We start from the raw sequence: 20684 nt of genomic DNA, 5'->3' as shown, positions 1-20684 counted from the left end.
TATAGTCTTCAGAAAAAGGAATGGCGGAAGTGCTTCAGTATAAAAAAAAAAATGCATGTATATATCATTTTTAACGATCACGTACATGTGACTTAGGTCTCAGCTACGGCACTGACCAATCGGAAAGCTCGCTTGCCAAAACACTTCCGCTCAGCTCTCGCTGCAGCCTGACTTGTCTTTCCCAGCCGAGTGGTGAGTGTGTGCGGCTATCGCAGAAGTGTACGGCACGTAAAAACCGAAATAAAGGTACACATGAAAGTGGTTTGCACATTAAAACTCAAAACTTGAGCTCTAAGTTTATTGTCCGCGTGGAGAGTTGGTCAGCGACTCGCTTGGGCAAATTTAGGAGAGGCTCGTGTTAGCTGCCTGCTAATGTTAGCATAAATCATTTTTGAATGAGAGAGTGAAGCTCCACGTTTTCCCCACAGCTAGCGCAAAGCTACCTATCCGAAAAGTGTCTCAAGTAACCATAAAAATAGGGATATTCCACAGGGAAAATGTGTCGTGGCTGAATGGTAACCTGACGCCACTCTTGCAGATGGCACCAAAGAAGGGAGAAGCACCGAAGCCACCCCAGTTGATTGGACGCTTCGGGACGTCGCTTAAAATCGGAATTGTGGGACTGCCAAACGTCGGGTAGGTATATATGGATACACGTGAGGCGTATTTGTTGTTTATACACGGTTTGGGGTGAATTGTTTGCAGGAAATCCACGTTTTTCAACGTGTTGACCAAAAGCCAAGCAGCGGCTGAGAACTTCCCTTTCTGCACCATCGACCCCAACGAGAGCAGAGTACCTGTCCCTGATGAACGCTTCGATTTCCTCTGCCAGTATCACAAACCAGCCAGGTGTGTGTTTTATACAGAAACCTATTTGTAGAGGATAGCGGCCAAGCAATACCACAGAGAGAGAAAAATGTAAAACGTAATTGACATCTTTATACAGTAGGGCTGAACAATTACATGAATTCAAATCAACACTGCAATGTCTTATCATGCTGTTTTCAAATCGCAAAGGTTGCAATTTCGACCACCCCCCCTAAAAAAAAACAACAAGAATTTGAGTTGCCATCTAGCTTCAGATACACTTGTGCTTGTGCGCAGATTTGCTAGCTAACAGCCAATCAGACTGACCAAATGTCACGACTGGCGACGCCGATTCAACATACGTAAACTTCCCCAAGACGCTTACAGACGGGTTACGACACTACGACGGTGGCCGCTACACCAAACAGACGGCGCATTCAGACGCCACGACGCATCACGACCTCCGACGTCGGTTTGGTCTATCAGGGCCTTTAGACAGGGCTTTGGTGCCATTTTGGCATAACACAGTGTTATAAATTATTATATAGTGTTATTTTTCAGCAATAGACATTGACAGGTGCGTTTTTCAAGAAAGTAGTTTTAGTGACGTTGTGGTAAGTAGGTGAACGTTGACCGTACGCCCCCGATGACACGCCGCTGCCGTCTCCTTCCCAGTAAGGTTCCCGCTTTCCTTAACGTGGTGGACATCGCCGGCCTGGTGAAGGGCGCTCACTCGGGACAAGGGCTGGGGAACGCCTTCCTCTCCCACATCAGCGCCTGCGACGGCATCTTTCACATGACGCGTGAGTTGCGTGTGTGTGTGTGTGTGTGTGAGTGTGTGTGTCTATCTGCGTCTGCCCCACTGCTGGTGTGAGCCAACAACTTGAGTGAAGCGCACAGGTGCAGCGCAGAGTGCGGAACCCAAACTTTTTAAAACAGTCTAAAGAGAGCCAGAGCGATACTGCTCCAAATATTAGTTAAAAATTTAAGTAATTCGAACATTACAGACAAAAATGCAAAATTATGTATTGAAAAATACAAACATATGAAAAGAACTCAAAAGGTGGTTGGCAAAAAAAAAAAAAAATGGAAAAAGACAACAGATATTTACAAAAATATCATATTCGATGTTTACCATACAATGATTAAAAAGGAAACAAATGACAAAACAAATGAGAGAGTGCAGAAATATTCGACAATTATATGAAGAATATAGGAATTTTGTCAAATTAGCAAACATGAAAATATTAGGAAAAATGTTTGGGAAAAAAACTACACAAAAATGAAAAAATACCAAAATGATAAAATATTAGGAAAGGCAGTTTTATTAATATAGCGCATTTCATACGCAAGGTAACTAATGTGCTTCACATAGTTAAAAGTACATTCAAAAGCATTTACAAACATGCGAGTTAAAGACATTTAAAAACAAATTACAATAAAAAGTAGCTTACTAAAATTAATACAAGAGCGTACAGTGCAAGACATTTTTGGTGGGAAATTGATTTTGGAAATGCTTTAAAATACTTCAATCAATGGCTTAAAGCAGAATTTTTAAACCTGGATTTGAAAGCATTCACACTTGTGGCTGACTTCACTTCTGTTGGCAGCATAACAGCTAAATGCTGCTTCACCGTGTTTGAGGTCTGGGCTCCACTACTAGTCCCACGTCTGCAGATCTCAGAGCCCAACAGGATTTATATTCAACAAGCATTTTTTTTATAGTATTCAGGACCCAAACCATTCAGTCACTTCTATATCCAAGTTGCAGAACTTTAAAGTCTATTCTATTGCTGACTGGGAACCACTGAAAAGCCTTAATATGTTCTGTTTTGGTCCGAACATGAGCTGCAACTGTTTGATGTTCTTTTGTGGACAAACAAAAATCAAGAATCTCCCTCACCCTCTTCTGTTTTTTTTTTCTTTCTTTTTTTGTCCGTCCAGGTGCCTTTGACGACGAGGACATCATCCACGTGGAGGGCAACGTGGACCCGGTGCGGGACATGGAGATCATCCACGAGGAGCTTCGGCTCAAGGACGAGGAGATGATTGCGCCCATCCTTGACAAGCTGGAGAAGACGGCGGTCCGAGGCAACGACAAGAAGCTTAAACCGGAATACGTAGGACTTTTGCACCCGTTGTTGTCCTTCCCGATGGAAGTGGGGTGACAGACGAGCGCCTTCTCTCTTCAGGACATCATGGTGAAGGTGAAGAACTGGGTGGTGGACGAGAAGAAACACGTGCGGTTCTGCCGCGACTGGAATGACAAAGAGGTACGGCGCCCCGCTCGGCGTTCGTGTGTGGGGGTGGCGCTTCGCTCAGTTGAACTGCGCTCGTGTTCCAGATCGAGGTTTTGAACAAGTACCTGTTCCTCACATCCAAACCCATGATCTACTTGGTCAACCTCTCTGAGAAGGATTACATCCGCAAAAAGAACAAGTGGTATGTCTCGCCCTCTCTCTAGCTCAGTGTTTGTGTACCTGTGATTTAGTGTTTTTTATTTTTATTTGTACTGTATTGTGAATTTTTTTTGAGTGAGCTTTCTTTTTTTTTTTTTTTTTTTAAGTTGGTTTGTGTGTGTTTTTATTTGTGTACTGGTAGGTTTTTGTTAGTCCCTTTTGTTGTGGCTGTGTGCTATTATTTTTTGTGTTTTTAGTTTTGTGAGCATTGTCTTTTATTTGTGAGTGTGTGTTTTTGTTTCTGTACGGTTGTTTTTTTTGTTAGTCGCTTTTTTGTTTGCTTTGTTTTTTTTTGTGTCGTATCCGACTGCGTGTATGTGTGTTTACGTGTTTGTGCATGTGATTTAGTCTTTTTGTAGTTTTGTTGTTTGCGTTGTGTGTTTTTGAGCGACTTTGTCTGAGCTTGTATGTTTGTGTGTGTGTGTTTTTGATGATTTGTGGGTGAGTTTTGTTAGTCTTTGTTTTGGTTGTGTGTTATTTTTGTTTGTGTTTTTGTGTGCTTTTTTCTGTTTATTGTTAAGTTTGTTTGCTTTTTGTTTGTGTATGTATGAGTTTTTATAAGTCTATTTTTTGTTTTGTTTATTTGTGCGTTTTGTTTTTTTGTCAGTGTATGGGTGTACAGTATATTGTTACTTATGTCCATTTGTTTTTTTATTTGAATGTATGAGATTTTTTCATTTTTTTTAATTTTGTTTGTGCAGTCGATAGGACCAGGCCGGCTCGTGAATACTGAAAATCCTTGTATAATTGATGCCCGTTGTAATAGAACTGAAAAAAAAAAATTCAAACATACTTCTAAAATGGTGGAATAAGCGAAGATATACTACCATTAAGCGCTTTCCATGAGAATCATGTTGCCCCACTCGCACAAAAAAAAGTTTTTAAATATTGAAAAAAAAAAGTGATATTATTTGAACCCATTGATGCCGAACTGCAATTCTCCGGTGGTCCACTGTAATTCTGTTTTATCTCTCTTGGAACACCTCCTGTCCAACCATGTGTGTGTGAACGCTTGTTTGTCTACATCTGCTCTGCGATTGGCTGGCGACCAGTCCAGGGTTCACCCCACTTCTCTTTCCCCAAGAAGCTGGGATAGATAGGCTGTAGTTCACTCAACACCCTTAAGAGGACAAGTGCTACAGCAAATGCATAGAGGTGTGTTATCATGTTGTAAGTAGCATCTCTTCTCTTCTCTGAGGTTGGCTAAAATCAAGGAGTGGGTGGATGCTCACGACCCGGGCTCCATGGTGATCCCCCTCAGCGGAGCGTTGGAGTCCAAACTCTTTGACATGGAGCCAGAGGAGCAGCACAAATACTGCGAGGAGCAAAAGACGCAGAGGTGACATGCACTCGCCTCTGATTCGATTCATTCACTCGTCCATCAATCCCGAATGAAGGGCGATTGTGTTGGGACCAAGGTTATTCTAGTTCACAAAAACGACCCCAAAAAAACGAAAGCTAAAAGTGAAAAAACATATTAGTAAAGAAAATAAATTTTAAAACTCAAGTTAATTGCGCCTGCGACCCTTTTGAGGATAAGCGGTATAGATAATGGATGGATGGAAGTTAATTATGCTGAAATTGTGTTGTACGTTGCCTGTTGACAGTGTTTAGCAGCGGCTAGCAGCCACCCGCTAAGAAGGTGTCCAGTATAGGCTAGCAAGAGCCGTCGGATTGCTTTTCAAAGCCAAGGTTTAATGGGCAAAAATGAGAACCTGACACGGTTGCAGTTTGTACTGAGCAATTTTTAACAAACCGGTTTACTCAAATTTGCTCCTTTTTATTTTATTTTTTTTAAGTCGACAAAATCGCTAGTGGTTCTGATGTCAATTCATCTCATAGACCAAACTATTGGGAGAGATTTGCCTAAAATCTCATTTAGTAATGTTTCAAGAGAGGAAAACGGTTTGCTGCCAAGTACAGTTAAAATTATATTTAAAAAAAAGTTATCTAAAAATACAAACTAGTTGGTCGTTCATTAAGTGGAAATGTGTTGGGGTTTTTTTTGTCTTCTTTATTCAGAATTGTTTTTTTAACCAAACAAAAATATATATTTTGTATCCAAATACGCGATAGAATTAATAGGAGGATATCTGAAGACCAAAATATTTGATAGCTGCAGCCCTAATACTCCATTTATAAAAGAAAAGAAAATAAACTAAAATTACACATATTCTAAAAAAATAAATAAATAACAAACACGTTCTCAAAACTAATTTGCTGTCATGAACAATCCCAAACTGTTATAACCCTGTCACAAGTGTAAGGTAATGTCGTTGAATTGGTCTCCATCTAGTGTCCTGACCAAAATAATCAAGACGGGCTATGCGGCGCTACAGCTGGAGTACTTCTTCACCGCGGGACCGGACGAGGTGCGGGCGTGGACCGTCAGGGTAAGCGTGCCCTTCGGCGTTACCACCTCATCTCAGCGTGTGTCAAAGGATTAAGTCTGGGCTTTTTCTATCGTCTGTAAAGCCTGCACCAAAAGATGCACCGTCAATGCAAATCACAAAAAGCTCACACGTATGCACATACACACCCAAAACATTAGGGATGTTCAATACCACTTTTTTTTTTCAGACCGATACCAGTACGAGTATTCAGTCTTTTGAGTTCTCACCAATAAAGGGTACAGATATCTGTTGTGCTTTTGATATTTAGAATATAATAATTTGACACAATGACAAAACATTGTGAACAAAACTTTTCTTTCTGACACAGACGATGATTCACCGGTGTGTTAGACTGCCGCAGCATCGTGACAACTACTGCAGAGAAGGCCTTACTCAATGTCAGATTTTCTTTGCCTTAAGTATCTGTGACTGGTATTGGCAGCCTCCACGAGTACCCGACAGTATCCAGTATCAATTTGATACCGATAACTGGTATCGGTACTTGCCCATCCCTACAAAATATAAATGCACACTCAAACTTGCGAAAACACACTGACACACTTAAAACAATGGATAACACTGACTAAAAAATAGATTTCCAAGACTTACTCAGCAGTACAAATGAAAAGAAACTGTTTACCATGTCCATAAAGATCAAATGGGAGAACGAGGCCGGAACAGAAATAATCTAAAGAGGACTGATTAAATTATTGTAAAACCATGCCAACCACTTCAATCTATGACGAGAATTTACCTGGAAAAACAATATACGCCACCCACAAGAGTGCTGTGGGATTGGTTATCATGTAAATTAACCTTATTTTTATCGCTGCTACTCAACAGAAAGGCAGCAAAGCGCCACAGGCGGCTGGCAAGATCCACACCGACTTTGAGAAGGGCTTCATCATGGCCGAGGTGATGAAGTATATCGATTTCAAAGAGGAGGGCAGCGAAAATGCGGCCAAGGTACGATGTGTCGGGAATCACGATTCTCTTGAGGGTCGATAATCAAAGTTGAAATCTTTAAATGGTTTTATTCTTCACAAGTTATTTGATAAAACAAGTCATTTTGATCACGTATATTCTGTTTGCATTTCCTCCCCTCCGTAGGCTGCAGGCAAATACAGACAACAGGGTCGGAACTACGTGGTGGAGGACGGTGACATTATCTTCTTTAAATTCAACACACCCAACGCGCCCAAGAAGAAATAAGAATGTCAAGAATTATTTTTAAAGAAGAGAATGCCATCCACACTTTGCTTTTTATTGACCACACACAGACCGCCTTCATTCTGTTCCAGAATCATGTGGACTGTCAACGTTAACCGAAAAAAAACGTCAGCCTCGTCATCAATACGCACGCGTCAATAAAATGTGTCAAAACCCACTGATGAGTCATTCTTTGATGGTGTTTTCCCATTTCAAGATGGAGCTTTATACTTTTCTGGAAACATCACCTCATTAACGGAGTTCTTGTTGCTTATCGTTAGCATGATAGTATAATTGCCCAAGTCGGTGGTTCTCAAACATTTGACACCAGGTGCCCACCTGAAAAAAACTGAGCTCTCCAATTACTATAACATTAAAATAGCATAAAAATACTGTACTGAATACTGAACTGTACTTAAGCAGTCAATGTTTCGCATAACACAATGACTTGTGATACTTGTACCGCACTTTGAGAATCGCTGGTAAATCATTTTTAACGTAACATTACAGTATCAATAAAAAAATACCAATGTGCTTCATACATACTGTAGGTGTTTTTTTTCCATGTGTCTGTGTGGATTATGAATCATTCAGTTCATGTTAGTACACAAAGGTTATATCAGGGCAATTGGACGTTTCTTGGAATTTGTGTTTTTTTTTCTTGAAATGCGCGTAATAAGTATGAAATATGCGGTTTCGCATTGAGAGTTTGCGGGTCTCTTTTATTTTTAATTTATTTATTTTTGCGCCTCATAATACACTTTGAAGCCAACCAGGAATCAAACGCCAATTGACAAAAGTAGTGTATTGAGAGCCGGTCATTCTCATGTTCACTTGAAAGAGCCCGCAAATTATTGTAAATTACTAATTGTAGACTAATCGTCAATTACTAATTGACTGCACTGAGCCGAAGTAGCGGGACACGAGTGGAGGGACAAGCTAGTCAAGAATAGTGAAAAATAATGAGAGAAAGCGGGAAAAGGAGTTATATCCGAAAGCGGTAAAACTTTATTGACAATGCAAAAGGAAAACATTCTGTGATATTAGTGAACGTGACAGTGTCTCTAATGCAAATGCTGCTGGATGGAGACTACTTTGTAGCAGTTGTCAGTCCCTCCTGAGAGAATCTAATCCAAAGCAGGGCAGATCATTTCTGACAGAAGAAACCGATCAACTGCTCAAAGCAGAGGCACATAGTCAATGCCAATCTTGACTATTCAAACGTTCCCTGAATGCTGGGTTTTTTTTGTACTGTAATTTTTATGTTGCTCCACATATAGTAAATAAAGTAATGTTATATGTTTCAATAAATGTTATCTTGTAAAATTACATTTAAGTACAGCGTTTTAAAATCTAATTAGCTTTGTTTCCACAAAAAAGAAAAAAAGTTTACTGCTATACACAAGGTGAATTTAAGAAATAAAGAGGAGAAATAAACTTTTTTTGTGGGGGGTAGAAATGAAAATGTCATCCAAATCTAGAACGACCCTGGTATATTTTTCAAAGTTGATAATTCCACAACATACGTGCATATTTAAAACAGTTTTAAAAATATGACTAATAGTTAAATACTCGACTAAAGTTCCTTTACGTCCTATCACCAACTCCCCCAAACAGGAAACACACGTCCTTTAAAAACGATTGACATCCGTGGCCAGCCAATCAGGCTTCCACCTACTGGCACCTTTAGCCAATCGTCGCAAAGAAGAAGGGTGGGACGTCCTGTAATGCGATGCAAATTACATAGTCGACCTCGCTAAGTCCCTCCCCTTTGTGTTTCCCGCACCGTCAATCAAAATAGAAAAAAAAAATCGACCCGAATTCACCGATCAACACTACTAGCCAGTCTATGATAAAATGGTCATGTTCGGAGTTTAGCGGCTTTCAGTAACGTCCCCTCTCGGGATGTAAACTATTAAAACAGTTAGCGAATACGCGTGCGACTCGGGCGGTGAGTTTTATTGACAGGAGTTGCGTCTTTTTTAAACCTTTTTTTTTTTTTTTTTTTTTGCTCGGCGGCTAACTAGCTCGGCTATGGTGAGCTAGCAGCCGAGCTAGCAGGCTAGCGACGGAGTTGTAAACAGCCGTTCTCCGTGTCCCGTCGCGTCCCTGCAAAGTTGACGGGAGTTGTGGCACGGTGGGAAGAGGGGAAAGTATTTTTTTGCTGGGGGAGGACCGAGCGAGATTCGCGAGGAGGGGATGCTTTGCGGGGCTTTCAAGGCCCGACGGGAGTTGAAGATTACCGAGTGAAACAAGGGAGAAATGGCGTCCGCGGACGTGGACAGCAGTCAAAGCGACTTTCTTCAGGAAACGCAGGTAAACTCGCCACATTTTGTCGCTCTCGTTTTCCTCCCTCTCGGGTCTTGTTCGGCGTTGTGTTTGACGAGCGTGGAAGTTCACACGTTTTGAAATTTTGACGCCATTGGGGGGTGGGGAAGGGTGGAGGAGGGTGAAACGCCGTAGTACACTTCCTGTGTTCCCCCCACTCTACACAACGGCCACCCACTTTTTAGCCCGTTAAAACCCGCCCATAGTGGGGAGGACGCTGCGAGGCCGTCGCTCCGTGCGGGGACAGTCGCTCGGTGCTCTCTTCGCGACGAAAAGGGCGGGTGGAGGCTCGCCACCGACGGCATAATGTCGCTCGGCTTCGGCGTCCATAATCAAAAACAGTAGCGTTCATTTCTCGCCCATCCCCCATTCGCCTGCTAGCCACCATTATGTGAGCTAGCGGCGCTTTTGCCAGCGTTGACGCTTTAAAACAACAAGTTTACTACTTCATCATTTAATCGCATGTGTTGTTATTTCGACCCATATGATTTCATTATGGCAGCATGGTGGGCTAGTGGTTGGCACGCGGGCCTCTCAGTTCAGCGGGTTCGAATCTGCTCGCCAGCTAGCCACCAGTAGGCCTACGTAGGTATGTGTTACATTTCAAAGATCAATTGATATACACCCGACCAGCATTATCAGACAGATCTGTTGATGACAATTCCGGGGCTATTAGTGTAATTTCCCCAAAATGTTAAGAAAAATATAAACGCTGAAGTACGTAATATAGTAACTTATGACTCCTTAAAAACAGTGTAAATGGATCGATTCCTGTCCAACGTCTAAATACCAAGACATTAGGGGGTCGACATTTTAGGTGTGACCTTTTTTCTTCAGGGTTTCTGTGGATCCTAAAAAAGGTTTTGTGAAGCATTGGATCCGTGAATCTAAAACGAGGCCTTAATTGACATCAAAATAATCTTTCAAAAGTATTAACACATGGGAAATTGGATTTGTACAGTCTCAAAACTCAAAATAAATTATTCTTTAAACAATTATTTATCAAATGCTTGCTAAACAGGGACAACATAATAATCATGATGAAGTGGTGAACTTAAAACAATTATAGAAAGTCAAGGGTCCTGATTGACGAAATTATTAAAATGAGAAAAAAAAAGAAGGCCTGTGTAATTTCTAATGTGATGATCTGTTTACCTCCTCCTAATCTGCTAAAATCCCCACCACATCTTCCATCTCCATAGACGACAGACATGTCTGCCATTCAGCTGTCGGCATCCGACCGCTGGGAGGTGTTAACGCCCGTCTCGGCCGCCAAGGATGATCCCAACGGCGGGATCGTCACGTCCAACGGGCAGTATGTGCTTCCTCTCGGGGGTCTTCCCAGCCAGCCCATTTATGTCACTGCACCTGGGGGCGAGGCGGCGACCAATGGCGTGCCGGGCATTCAGTATCAGGTAAGACGAAGTTGGGCTTCAATGATGAATTGAATAATTCCATGAAAATTGCCTCGAAGCTTCTCAGTGATCATTTTACCACACGGACTAAAGTTACTGCAGTCTAATTGGAAAGAAGTAATCTCGTTTGAGAGACAAGATAAGATAAGATGGCTTTTATTCGTCCCGCAGTAGGGAAATTCTCTGTCACAGCCGCAAAAATATAGGTCACACAGAGACGGCGGCATAATGTAGCCGTTAATGTATAACATTAGCAGCAAACATTCGGAAACAAACCTAGGTAAGTATGCACAGACATCATACGTATATACACAATTACCCATGTATATACACACTTGCATCCAGCTACAATATAAAAACCCTCCTATAGCCTGTACATAGTACAGAGGGAAAAATAAATAAAAGTACTGCAATGAATATACAGTACAGCATTGAATAACAGACTAAAGAGTTAGTAGACGTTCAGAGAGTCACTACCGAAATTGTGTGTTTTTGCTTTCCTGAATGGCTTTTTTAAAGCCCAACATAACAAACGACAGCGATATCGTTATTGATTGACTGGCAAACTGGCATTTTTACGGGTTGGGTGCTTTTTTTTTCTAAATCAATTGATCTGTAAGCCATTTCTTTTTAGGCTATTTAGGTTGTAGTAAGAGTTTAAAGCGATTTTTGTGTTTTGGGATCATAGCTTGTGATTTGTTAACAGTTCTAGGGGTACTCAGTTTGTGCAAGTTACGAAGTTCAGAGCAATTAATCCATCACATCTCAAACGGCATCTTAGAACCAAGCACATGGACAAATTAGTGAGCCCCCGAAAATGTTCAGTTGTATTTGTTTTTTGAATACGGTACATTTGCATTTAAGCCTTTAGTAAATGTTTGTTTTTAAACCTATATGTAGATACAGTTGATATTTAATTTGTATGTGGTATTAATTTGGCCTGAACTTCAGTTACTTTCTTTTTTTTTTTTTTGTACTGACTGCAGGCCTTGTCGCCAACCCTTGCGAATAGTGGGGATTTACAATTCGACTCCATTGCAGTCTGCTGAATCCGAAAACTCACGTTTCAGGTCATCCCTCAGATCCAAAATGCGGACGGAACGCTGACGAGCTTTCAGACGCAAGGCTTGGACGACGGCACGGGGCAGATCCAGCTCCTTCAAGACGGCGGCCAAGGCGGCATCGGCATCAGCTGCGCAGCGGCGGCCACCACGGACCTCCTGACGCAGGCGGGGCAAGTGCAGCCCATCCAGGGTCTTCCACTGGCCGGGAGCTCGGCGTACCCCGTGGGACTGCCCGGCAACATCACCTTCGTGCCCATCAACAGCGTGGACCTGGAGTCGCTGGGCCTGACGGCGGCGCAGACGGTGCCCATCGCCACGGGCGTGACGCCGGAGGGTCAGCTGATCATGAGCGGCCAGGCCCTGGAGAGCACCGGGCAGGACGGCAAACTGACGGTGGGGGGCAACAGCAACCAGGAGCTCTACGTGCCCACCCCGGACGCCCCGTCGCAGCTCCCGGCCACCATCGACGGGACCGGCGTGCTTACCCAAGCCACAGCCGTGTCCGCCGGTGTGTCGGACCCTTCGTCCTCTTCAGAGAACTTTAATCCTCACCTGCAACAGATCCAGGTCAGCGTGCACACTCATGATAAATACTGATTTAATTTGAGTGTATATGTCTGCATTATTATTATTATTATTTTTTTTTTTAAAGCATTTTTTATGCAGCTCCCATAGCTCACAGCGCATGCAGTGCAACATGGCTCTGAAAAGAGATCTAGTTTATGAAATGGCATACTTGGGTCTCCACCATCATGACCAACATAAAAATACAGTAACATAGCAGATGTAAGTGTTTAATAAAAAAAAAAAATGAGGTAGAGGTTTCATTCCTAAAATACTTATTGTAAGCCACTGTAACATATGCACAGTCTGAACATGAACACTTTGCTTATTTAGGAAAATTAAAAAAAAATTACACTCCTATAACAAGGCTCGAAATAAACGGTTTCACATCAATGTGTATTTTGCGCTTCATTAATACACTTTGAATGTCAGAATTGAGAGAGTAGTTATGTGTATTGGGAGCCGTTGTCATCGTTCACTTGAAAGAGCTTGCACATGATTGTCAAGGACTAATTGTCGATTAGTCACTGCAAGCCGACGTCAGTAGCACACAGAGGAGACACAACGCTAGTAAGGAATTGTGGGGGAAAAAATGAGCGACAGCAGGAAAAGGAGTTACATTTTGGACACATTTAAAACTTTATTGACAGTACAAAGGCAGAATTCAAAGACTGCAAAGACCAAAAAAAACCAACGAAAATATATTGTATGATATTAGTGAAGGTGTCAAGTGTGACTAATGCAGCTGTTGCTGCTAATTGCTGGATGGAGACTGACAAAACAAGAAAAGTTGCATAAGTTATCTGGATGCTCTTCAATGTGAATTTGAGAAATAAATACGGTTAATTCTCTAAAACCCCCCCCAAAAAAAGAAAACCAATTGTTCATTCATTATATTGTCATATGTTTAATAAAACCCCTGCTTCAGTTCCCTGGGATCAACCTGCAAACAAAAAAAAAAATGCTCCTCAAATTCCAAATATTGCTCCTCAATTGAAGCCATTGATTCGCAAAAAAATGAACTGTTGTAAAAGATTAAATGCAAATGTATTGTACCCTAACCACACAAAACTGTGGCACAAAAGTACGACAAGAGTCTACTGTGGATTGTTAATTGTCACTGCAGATGTTATTTCCACGTAACTCAAGACCATTAATTTTTTCTTTAATCGTACACAGGGAACTTGCCTTAAAATTTATGAGAAGCGAAACTGGTGGTGGTTCCTTGAAGAAGTTATTTTTTGATAGAAGCCGTTGGTTGGTCCGTTCTTAAAATTGTTTTATTTTGTAAATTTGCTTTTTTTTTTTTTTTTTGCGATACAAGCACTACATGGTGGCAGGGAACTCAACTCACTCCACATAACTTTGGCAGATTCACAATCGTAAGACGGCACATTGTGAAATTATGAAAACCAACCATATAACTTTGCCAGAAAGTCCACTTTTTAATGCTAACACAATCATGGGAAATGCCAAACGTTGTTGTATATTTTGGGGGGACAGTGGAACACATGAATGGCATTTCCATTCATTTTAACGGGGAAAGATGATTCGAGTTGGTTTGAGTTGCGAGCAATGTCATGGAACGGATTTAACTTGTATCTCAAGGCACAACTGTAATTAGTTACACCTGGATTATATTTTTCTGGCTGGGAAAAGTTATTTGTTCTCATTCATATTAGGGCCCGAGCTATATGGATTTTTTGAGGTGATGTCGACTACAATATTTGGCAGAGGGAAATTAAGATAACCGAGGCATTGTCTGATTTAATTTGAAAAATATATCATGAATGAAACTTTCGTTTGGTCGCTTACAACAATAAAGACGAATTACAGCCAGAACATTTGACTGTTTTACAATACTTAGTTTTTTAGTGTTTCCAAGAAGGACAAATCAACCAAAAATGGGCTGACATTTTTGTTGGGGGCGTGTTGGATTGCCGTTATCTTTGTCTTATATTGAAATTTAATTGTTAACTCATTCACTGCCAGACATTTTCAGACCCTCTTTTACCCTAACAACAAAAAAATAGAAAAAAAAATCTAAATAAATTCCCGGGATTGAATGACTGGACTGTGAAAAGACAAGTCAATTTGTCAATGGCAGTGAATGCGTTTAAAAAAAAAAGCGGCAAAATTAATTTGGATGATTTTAAAAGAGCTAATATCGGCCAGTTAATCGGTCCACCTTTCTGCTGAACGCAGCAGCATAATCTCCATCTTCCTCCCTGTCACTAATGTCGCGCAGGTGCCGTCCTCTAGCGCCGCCGCCGCCCCCGCCACCCTCTCGCAGCCCATCCTGCAGCTGTCGGGCGACGGTCAGACCCAGGTGACGGCGGGCCAGGACCTGAATGCGGCGGCGGGTCAGACCCTTCAGAGCGTCCAGCTGGTCAACCCGGGGACCTTCCTCATCCAGGCCCAGACGGTCAGCGCCACCGGGCAGATCCAGTGGCAGACGTTCCAGGTGGGCAAGCGCCATCGGGACGAGACGACAAAGTTCTCAGAAGAGGAGATTTGAGGCGTGTCCTGTGTTTTTTTTTTTTGTTTTTTTTTTTAGGTTCAGGGTGTTCAGTCGCTTCAGGGGCTGCATCTGCAGCAGGGGCAGGGCCAGGCGCAACAGCTGACATTGGCCCCCGTGCAGACGCTCCCGCTGGGCCAAACGGGCCAGGTCAGCCTGCCCAACCTCCAGACCGTGACCGTCAACTCGCTGACGCAAAGTGGGGTTCAGTTCACGCAGCAGGGCGACGACACCAACAGCCCGGCCGGTAATGACACGCGTGTCATTCTTTTGCGTTTTCAAATAGTCAAAATGTCAATTAGAAAAATAACACAAATGGCTTTTCAGCCTCTGCGTCTTTTGTACTTTGCCAAGGATTGGTTGGCGCCTTAATTAATTAGTCTGAGAAACTATTAACGCCGTAGTACTTACTTGAAGCTGCTAGCAAGATTTGAACGTAAGCCTCACTTCACCCCCAGCTCACTAAATCCAAAGCTGCTATATTGCTAGCATGACTTGTTAATGATGGAGTTGTCAAAAACGAAAGGTTACCGGTTTGATGTTGTTTTTTTAGAATGTACAATCATTTAAAACATGAGAAAAGGCGATCAACTTACCCGATGACCGCCTTGAACACCCAACATTTAATCCCGTGAAGTGGATAGCTTTCCAATTCCTTCTTTTGAACTTTTGTTACTAACCGGAGTTAAATAACTGGCCAGGAAACTTCAGTCGGCTCCTTTTGCGAGAGCCTCAGTGTATCGCCACAAGCCGCGGTGAGATTATTTAGTTTTATTCACGCGTGATAAGTTATATTTTCCCCCATGACTTTTTAATAATATTCTACTGTCAACACATGTGGAAAAAAAGTCACCAATTATTTTTATTTTTAATCACAGCAACCTCCACTTTGAATGGAAAAACATTTCTCTAATTTCTGGGGAAGCTGCTGCAAAAACATTTGAAAGTATGTTTGTTATCAGAAGTAAAGTAAATCAAAAGAAGAGAAACAAAAGCAATACCCATAAATGCCTTTCCTATAAATGAAGGAAAAAAATGAACCAAAAATCGAATTTTCTATTGCCATTTTCATTTTACAACGCTACCTTCTTCCTAAGCGCACGTCTCCTCCTCTTCCGACGACGCAGGCATCCAAATCAAGGAGGAGCCCGAGTCTGACGATTGGCACCTGGGCGGCGACTCCACGCTCAACCCCAGCGACCTGAACAACCTGCGCGTGCAGATGACCGTCGACGATGACGGGGACGCCGCCAGCGGCGAGGGCAAGCGGCTGCGGCGGGTGGCCTGCACCTGCCCCAACTGTAAAGAGTCTGGAGGAAGGTGAGCAACACCACAAACATCTGAGGCAGTCGTTTTTTTTTGTTGTTTTTTGTTTTTTTGCGGTACGCCAAATAATCATTGAATACTGTCACTCGGGCAACACTCCACTTGTGTTGTTCCTAAGTTCTGTCATTTCCGATTTTCTGAGAGGCCTTAAAGGCAACCGGCTGAGTACGATTTGTTCGTTCAGACACATAGGTAAATAGTTGTGGTAGAATACAGGACTAGTTTAAATTAATCTCGTTTGGCATGATTATGAACTGACACTAATCTTTTGTTTTGAAAGAAGAGTTTGTTGGTAGCTCAGTAATGGTCCTTGGTTCCTTCGTCGAAGCAAAATTAGCGCTAAGCAGCAGCAAATCAACAGGGCTCGAATTTCTCTCTGAAATTTGGTTTAATTTGGAGTGTGAGCGAGAAAGATTCCAATCCTCTTTGTGCTCATTGTGTGGTATGTGGCCAAGTGAAAAAAAGCTCTTGATTAACATGTGGAAATCTGATGTAATTTTCCCCACAAAAAGAACCAAATAATATAATGGTTTCACACATTTTAATCATGTGCATCCGAAGTACAAGTTTGAATCAAGTAAATTCAGAGGACTTATTTTCAGTTTATTTGTGTGGATAAGAAAAAGGCTTCTCTTCACTCATGTGTTCTGTATTCCAGAAAGCAGGCAGTGAAGTTTTGGATAGTGAGGATTTTTAGTTGTAGTTATTATAACAACCTGTTTAACCCCCCGGTATTATTTTATTTTTACTCTTGTGTTAAATTACCTAAAACTGGCACTGCATTTGATGCGTGATAACTCAGTCATTTATGAATATTTTTTTCTTTTACTTTCAACCACTCAAAATGTTCAGTGGCACCAGACCTAGCTATACATGTATAATTATTAATTTTTTTTCTTTTCTTTTTTTTTATGCCCTCTATGGACAATAACAGCAGTTCTATGCTAATAGCAAAACTAACTATGCTGTATATGTATAAAAAAAAAACAAATTGGAATATTTCATATGATATAAATAGAGCCTTGAATAAGTCAATATGCCATAACAAAAAAATTTTTTACATGCCCTTTTTTAAAAAAATGACAGTTTTACTAAAGAAAAACCCCCCACTAAACTTGCATTATTTGTTACAAAAAATGGCATTTATGAAGATTTTTTTCACAACCTCAGTTTTGTTTTTTGTGAGCATGTAGGCCTACTACTGTATTTGAATGTTAGTCATCATGATACCCGGAGCGCTGAATCATTTTTTTGGGTGGTACGTGGTGTCAAAAGTTTGAGAACCTCTGATCTCAGTAGAATGTAACGTGTAAACGTGCGTGTCTCCCACACGCGCGCAGAGGTTCCGGCCTGGGCAAGAAGAAGCTGCACATCTGCCATATCGTCGGCTGCGGAAAAGTGTACGGCAAGACGTCGCACCTGCGCGCCCACCTGCGCTGGCACAGCGGCGAGCGGCCCTTCGTGTGCAACTGGATGTACTGCGGCAAGAGGTTCACCAGGAGCGACGAGCTGCAGAGACACAGGAGGACGCACACAGGTGACACGGACGTAGCTAACGTGCTCGTTTCGGGGATGTGGGAGGGAGGATCCTCTTTAGGAGGGGCGTGGCCTGCTGAGTGACCCCAGGGACTGTTTGTCCCATTCAAACAAACAAAAAAAAAGATGAAACGGCTTCAGAAGCTTTCTTGTGCCCAATTCTAGAAATATCCATCCACCCTTTTCTGCCCTAAAACAACAGAAAATTCAAGTACAAAACAGCACTCACTGTGAGCCAAAAGCAGGAATTGATAGCGAACTGATGTTGTGAAGTTCATTGCTGCCCTCTAGTGGCGGAAGCTCATAAGTAAAAGTTTTGCTTGCAACACAAAGCAAAAAAGAAAAAAACTTGGGAGTTGGGGCTAGTCATCGTACCATTGTACATTTTTTTTTTTTTTTAAATACAGCTAAGCTAACATTGCTAACTGTGTCCCTGTGTCAGGCGAGAAGAAGTTTGTGTGCGGCGAGTGCTCCAAGCGCTTCATGCGCAGCGACCACCTGGCCAAGCACATAAAGACTCACCAGAACAAAAAAGGCGGCGCGCCCGCCTCGTCGGTGTCGCCCTTGCCCGCCGACACCCTCATCACAGCCGACGGCACCACGCTCATCCTGCAGTCGGCCGCCGCCCACAACCTGGTGGCCAATCAGGAGATCCCGCTGCAGCTGGTTACCGTGGCGCCCGGCGAGGTGTTGGAATGAGGCAGGACGGACGGGTGAGAGAACTGGCCTATCACAAGGACCTTCTCTCTTATCTCCTTTCTCATTTTGGTTATTTCGTTTTGTTTTTTTTTTACATATAAATATAAATATATATGACAAATATATATATTTTAAGTAAGAGTTATCCAGACTTTGTTTTTGCAGTCTTTTTATAGGCCGGCGGAAGCATTCAAAATGGTTGCTATGTACACGCACCACACGCGCACACACGTTATACACAATGAAATGCCTTATTTTGTATCATAGTCGTGTATAAAATGCTGGAGGTGCATGTATGTTTTTTCTTTTTTCTTTTTTTTTTTTTTTTTTTTTTTTTTTTTGATAAATACAAAGGTCCGCCATCAAAAGTTTCCCCCACAAGTCTGGCAAGTGCGCTTCTAGTACAGCTGTTTGGGTTGGCAGCGGTCTTTCCCGACAAAACAAATGCAAAATGTCACTTGTTTTTTGTTTTTTTTTTCCGCACCATTTTAACCGCGCGCAGGAATAAAAGGTGAACTTTTTATTAACCCCAACCCTAATGTCACAAGACCAAACGTGGATCCCCGAACGAGACCAGCACTTCTGGTCGCCTCGGCAATGGTTTTGCAAATGCTAGGCTAATGCGCTCATGCTGTGTTGGGAAAATTGAATGTGGCGAGTGGGGGGGCTGACACGTTTGGGAAGTGTGCTTATAATGTCGTTGTTAAGGTCGGCACAGATCTTCTCTGTAAAAACACCTAACAGCTCACTTGATCTTCTCACATTTTAGTTATGCACTAATAGTTTTCCAATGATGGTAATGTCACGAGACCATGTCACGCCGTTTCCCAGACGAGATTATCACTTCTGGTCGCCTCAGACATTTTTGCGCTAATGCGCTAATGCTAAATGGACTTTGCAAAATGTTGGAAGATGTCTGAATGTGACAAGTGGTCAACGCATTTGGGGAGTGCACTTGCCGTTTTTAACGCCGCCGTAAAAAAAAAACTAATGTTCATTCGTTGAACTCACCGTTTACTTGTGCTCTAAAATAAAACGTTTTCCAATAATGGTCATGTCACAAGACTACATGCTTTTCCGGGATGAGTCCATCACTTTTGGTCGCCTCAGAGAGATTTTTCGAATGCTAGGCTAACACTAAGTGAGCTTCCAAAAATGTGTTGGATGGAAAAAATTGAAATATGTCCAGTGGGGGGGGCTGACAAAATGCAGCTTCTTTGAACGTCCAGTACAGAATGTTTCCCACAATGTTTTTGTTTAGTTTCTTTCCGAAATTTTGGTTCCTTCCCCCCCATCAGTCCAATGAAAAGCAAGCATTTTCAAATGGTTTATATTTTTCATACAAAAAACAGCCACACTTTTTTTCGGATGAAAGGAGAAACCATACAGAATTTGGAATTTCATGTTTTTTTGTTGTACGGTGACATTTTTTTTTGTGGTAAATTCACGTTTGTGTGCTGAAAATTGGTGCAAACGGATGCAACAAATTGTAGCGGCAAACATTCCAGTCCAGATATGAGGGGGGATTCCGTTTTTGCAATAAACCATGTGTGCTTGAAAGTTGGGGAAAAAGAAAAAAAAAAAAAAACAATCACGCAAATTTGTTGTTTTCATTGTTTCCCTCCATGTATAATGCTCATGTTTGTCCGCATGTTTGTAGCATTCATTTACATGTGTATTATCTTATTGTTTATAGAAGCCATCACTTAGTCAACGCAATTTATTTCAATGTATCAAAACCTTATTTTAAAATGATTTTTTTTTTTTTAAGAGTTGGTGTAAAAATTGAATGTTACCTTTTTTTGTAAAACCTTTTTTCAAATGGATCACAATAAAGCCTGAAACGTTCAGTCACCAGCGCCTGTGAATGACATCACTGTCACCCAAATGTTTTATTCACGAGTCGAACTTTAACATTTCAAGATAAACCAAATGGCCACAATAACTCACCCGATATGAAATGAGCACCGCTGACGCGGGCAATCCTGATTATACCCTCGGTCCAGTCTGTGAGCATAATAGCTTGCAGCCGAAGGCTCCTCCCCCGTTGCTGAAATGGCCTGTTTCCTGTTGGAATTGAGAAAAATGTTAACTTTCTACTTCGATTTGTACACACAAGGCACGTTGATCACCGGCCGCCTTGGTCGTTTTTGTTTTTTTCACAAAAAACGCCTTACTATACATGGTCGCTTTTTTTTTTCACAAAAAAAATCCTTGTACATGGTCGGGTTTTTTTTGTTTGTTTCAGAAAAACACCTTACATGGTTACCTATACATGGTTGCTTTTTTTCCACCAAAAACGCCTTACTATACATGGTCGCTTAAAAAAAAAACAAAAAAAAACCCATAGTCGTTTTCTCCTCCCA

At 41.9% G+C, this 20684-nt stretch overlaps 2 protein-coding genes across 5 annotated transcripts; both read left to right on the top strand.

The window, feature by feature from the left end:
* The first annotated feature begins 25 nt into the window (after positions 1-25).
* ola1 (Obg-like ATPase 1) lies at positions 26-7046 on the top strand. 2 transcript variants are annotated; one of them, XM_086050418.1, is made up of 11 exons: positions 26-192; positions 539-636; positions 706-849; positions 1483-1610; positions 2752-2927; positions 3000-3080; positions 3152-3249; positions 4465-4605; positions 5563-5659; positions 6503-6625; positions 6770-7046. In XM_086050418.1, exons 2-11 carry the CDS (start codon positions 539-541, stop codon positions 6869-6871), a joined length of 1188 nt encoding a protein of 395 aa, XP_085906544.1. In that variant the 5' UTR covers positions 26-192; the 3' UTR covers positions 6872-7046. The 2 variants fall into 2 exon arrangements, with proteins under 2 accessions (XP_085906544.1, XP_085906543.1); XM_086050417.1 differs by having other exon boundaries at positions 36-246.
* Positions 7047-8679: 1633 nt separating this feature from the next.
* Positions 8680-20172, top strand: LOC147137344 (transcription factor Sp3-like). 3 transcript variants are annotated; one of them, XM_086050173.1, is made up of 8 exons: positions 8680-9184; positions 10399-10611; positions 11694-12242; positions 14488-14703; positions 14797-15004; positions 15885-16077; positions 17424-17620; positions 18062-20172. In XM_086050173.1, exons 1-8 carry the CDS (start codon positions 9131-9133, stop codon positions 18316-18318), a joined length of 1887 nt encoding a protein of 628 aa, XP_085906299.1. In that variant the 5' UTR covers positions 8680-9130; the 3' UTR covers positions 18319-20172. The 3 variants fall into 3 exon arrangements, with proteins under 3 accessions (XP_085906299.1, XP_085906298.1, XP_085906300.1); XM_086050172.1 differs by having other exon boundaries at positions 11682-12242; XM_086050174.1 differs by lacking the exon at positions 8680-9184 and adding an exon at positions 9393-9785 and having other exon boundaries at positions 11682-12242.
* Positions 20173-20684: the final 512 nt, after the last annotated feature.

This window comes from Filicampus tigris, chromosome 13, assembly GCF_054856515.1.
Source record: "Filicampus tigris isolate MCC_2025a chromosome 13, RoL_Ftig_1.0, whole genome shotgun sequence".
Taxonomy (NCBI): domain Eukaryota; kingdom Metazoa; phylum Chordata; class Actinopteri; order Syngnathiformes; family Syngnathidae; genus Filicampus; species Filicampus tigris.
Note: the sequence above shows the minus strand (reverse complement) of the source record. Positions and strands in the feature narration are given on the sequence as shown.

Excerpts from the sequence above, each read along its gene's own strand:
- ola1 (XM_086050418.1), top strand. The coding sequence starts at position 539 with ATGGCACCAAAGAAGGGAGAAGCACCGAAGCCACCCCAGTTGATTGGA. Across the intron at positions 637-705 it reads GTGGGACTGCCAAACGTCGG|GAAATCCACGTTTTTCAACG; the intron begins GTAGGTATATAT and ends AATTGTTTGCAG. Across the intron at positions 5,660-6,502 it reads TGCGGGCGTGGACCGTCAGG|AAAGGCAGCAAAGCGCCACA; the intron begins GTAAGCGTGCCC and ends GCTACTCAACAG.
- LOC147137344 (XM_086050172.1), top strand. The coding sequence starts at position 9,131 with ATGGCGTCCGCGGACGTGGACAGCAGTCAAAGCGACTTTCTTCAGGAA. Across the intron at positions 9,185-10,398 it reads ACTTTCTTCAGGAAACGCAG|ACGACAGACATGTCTGCCAT; the intron begins GTAAACTCGCCA and ends CCATCTCCATAG. Across the intron at positions 14,704-14,796 it reads TCCAGTGGCAGACGTTCCAG|GTTCAGGGTGTTCAGTCGCT; the intron begins GTGGGCAAGCGC and ends TTTTTTTTTTAG.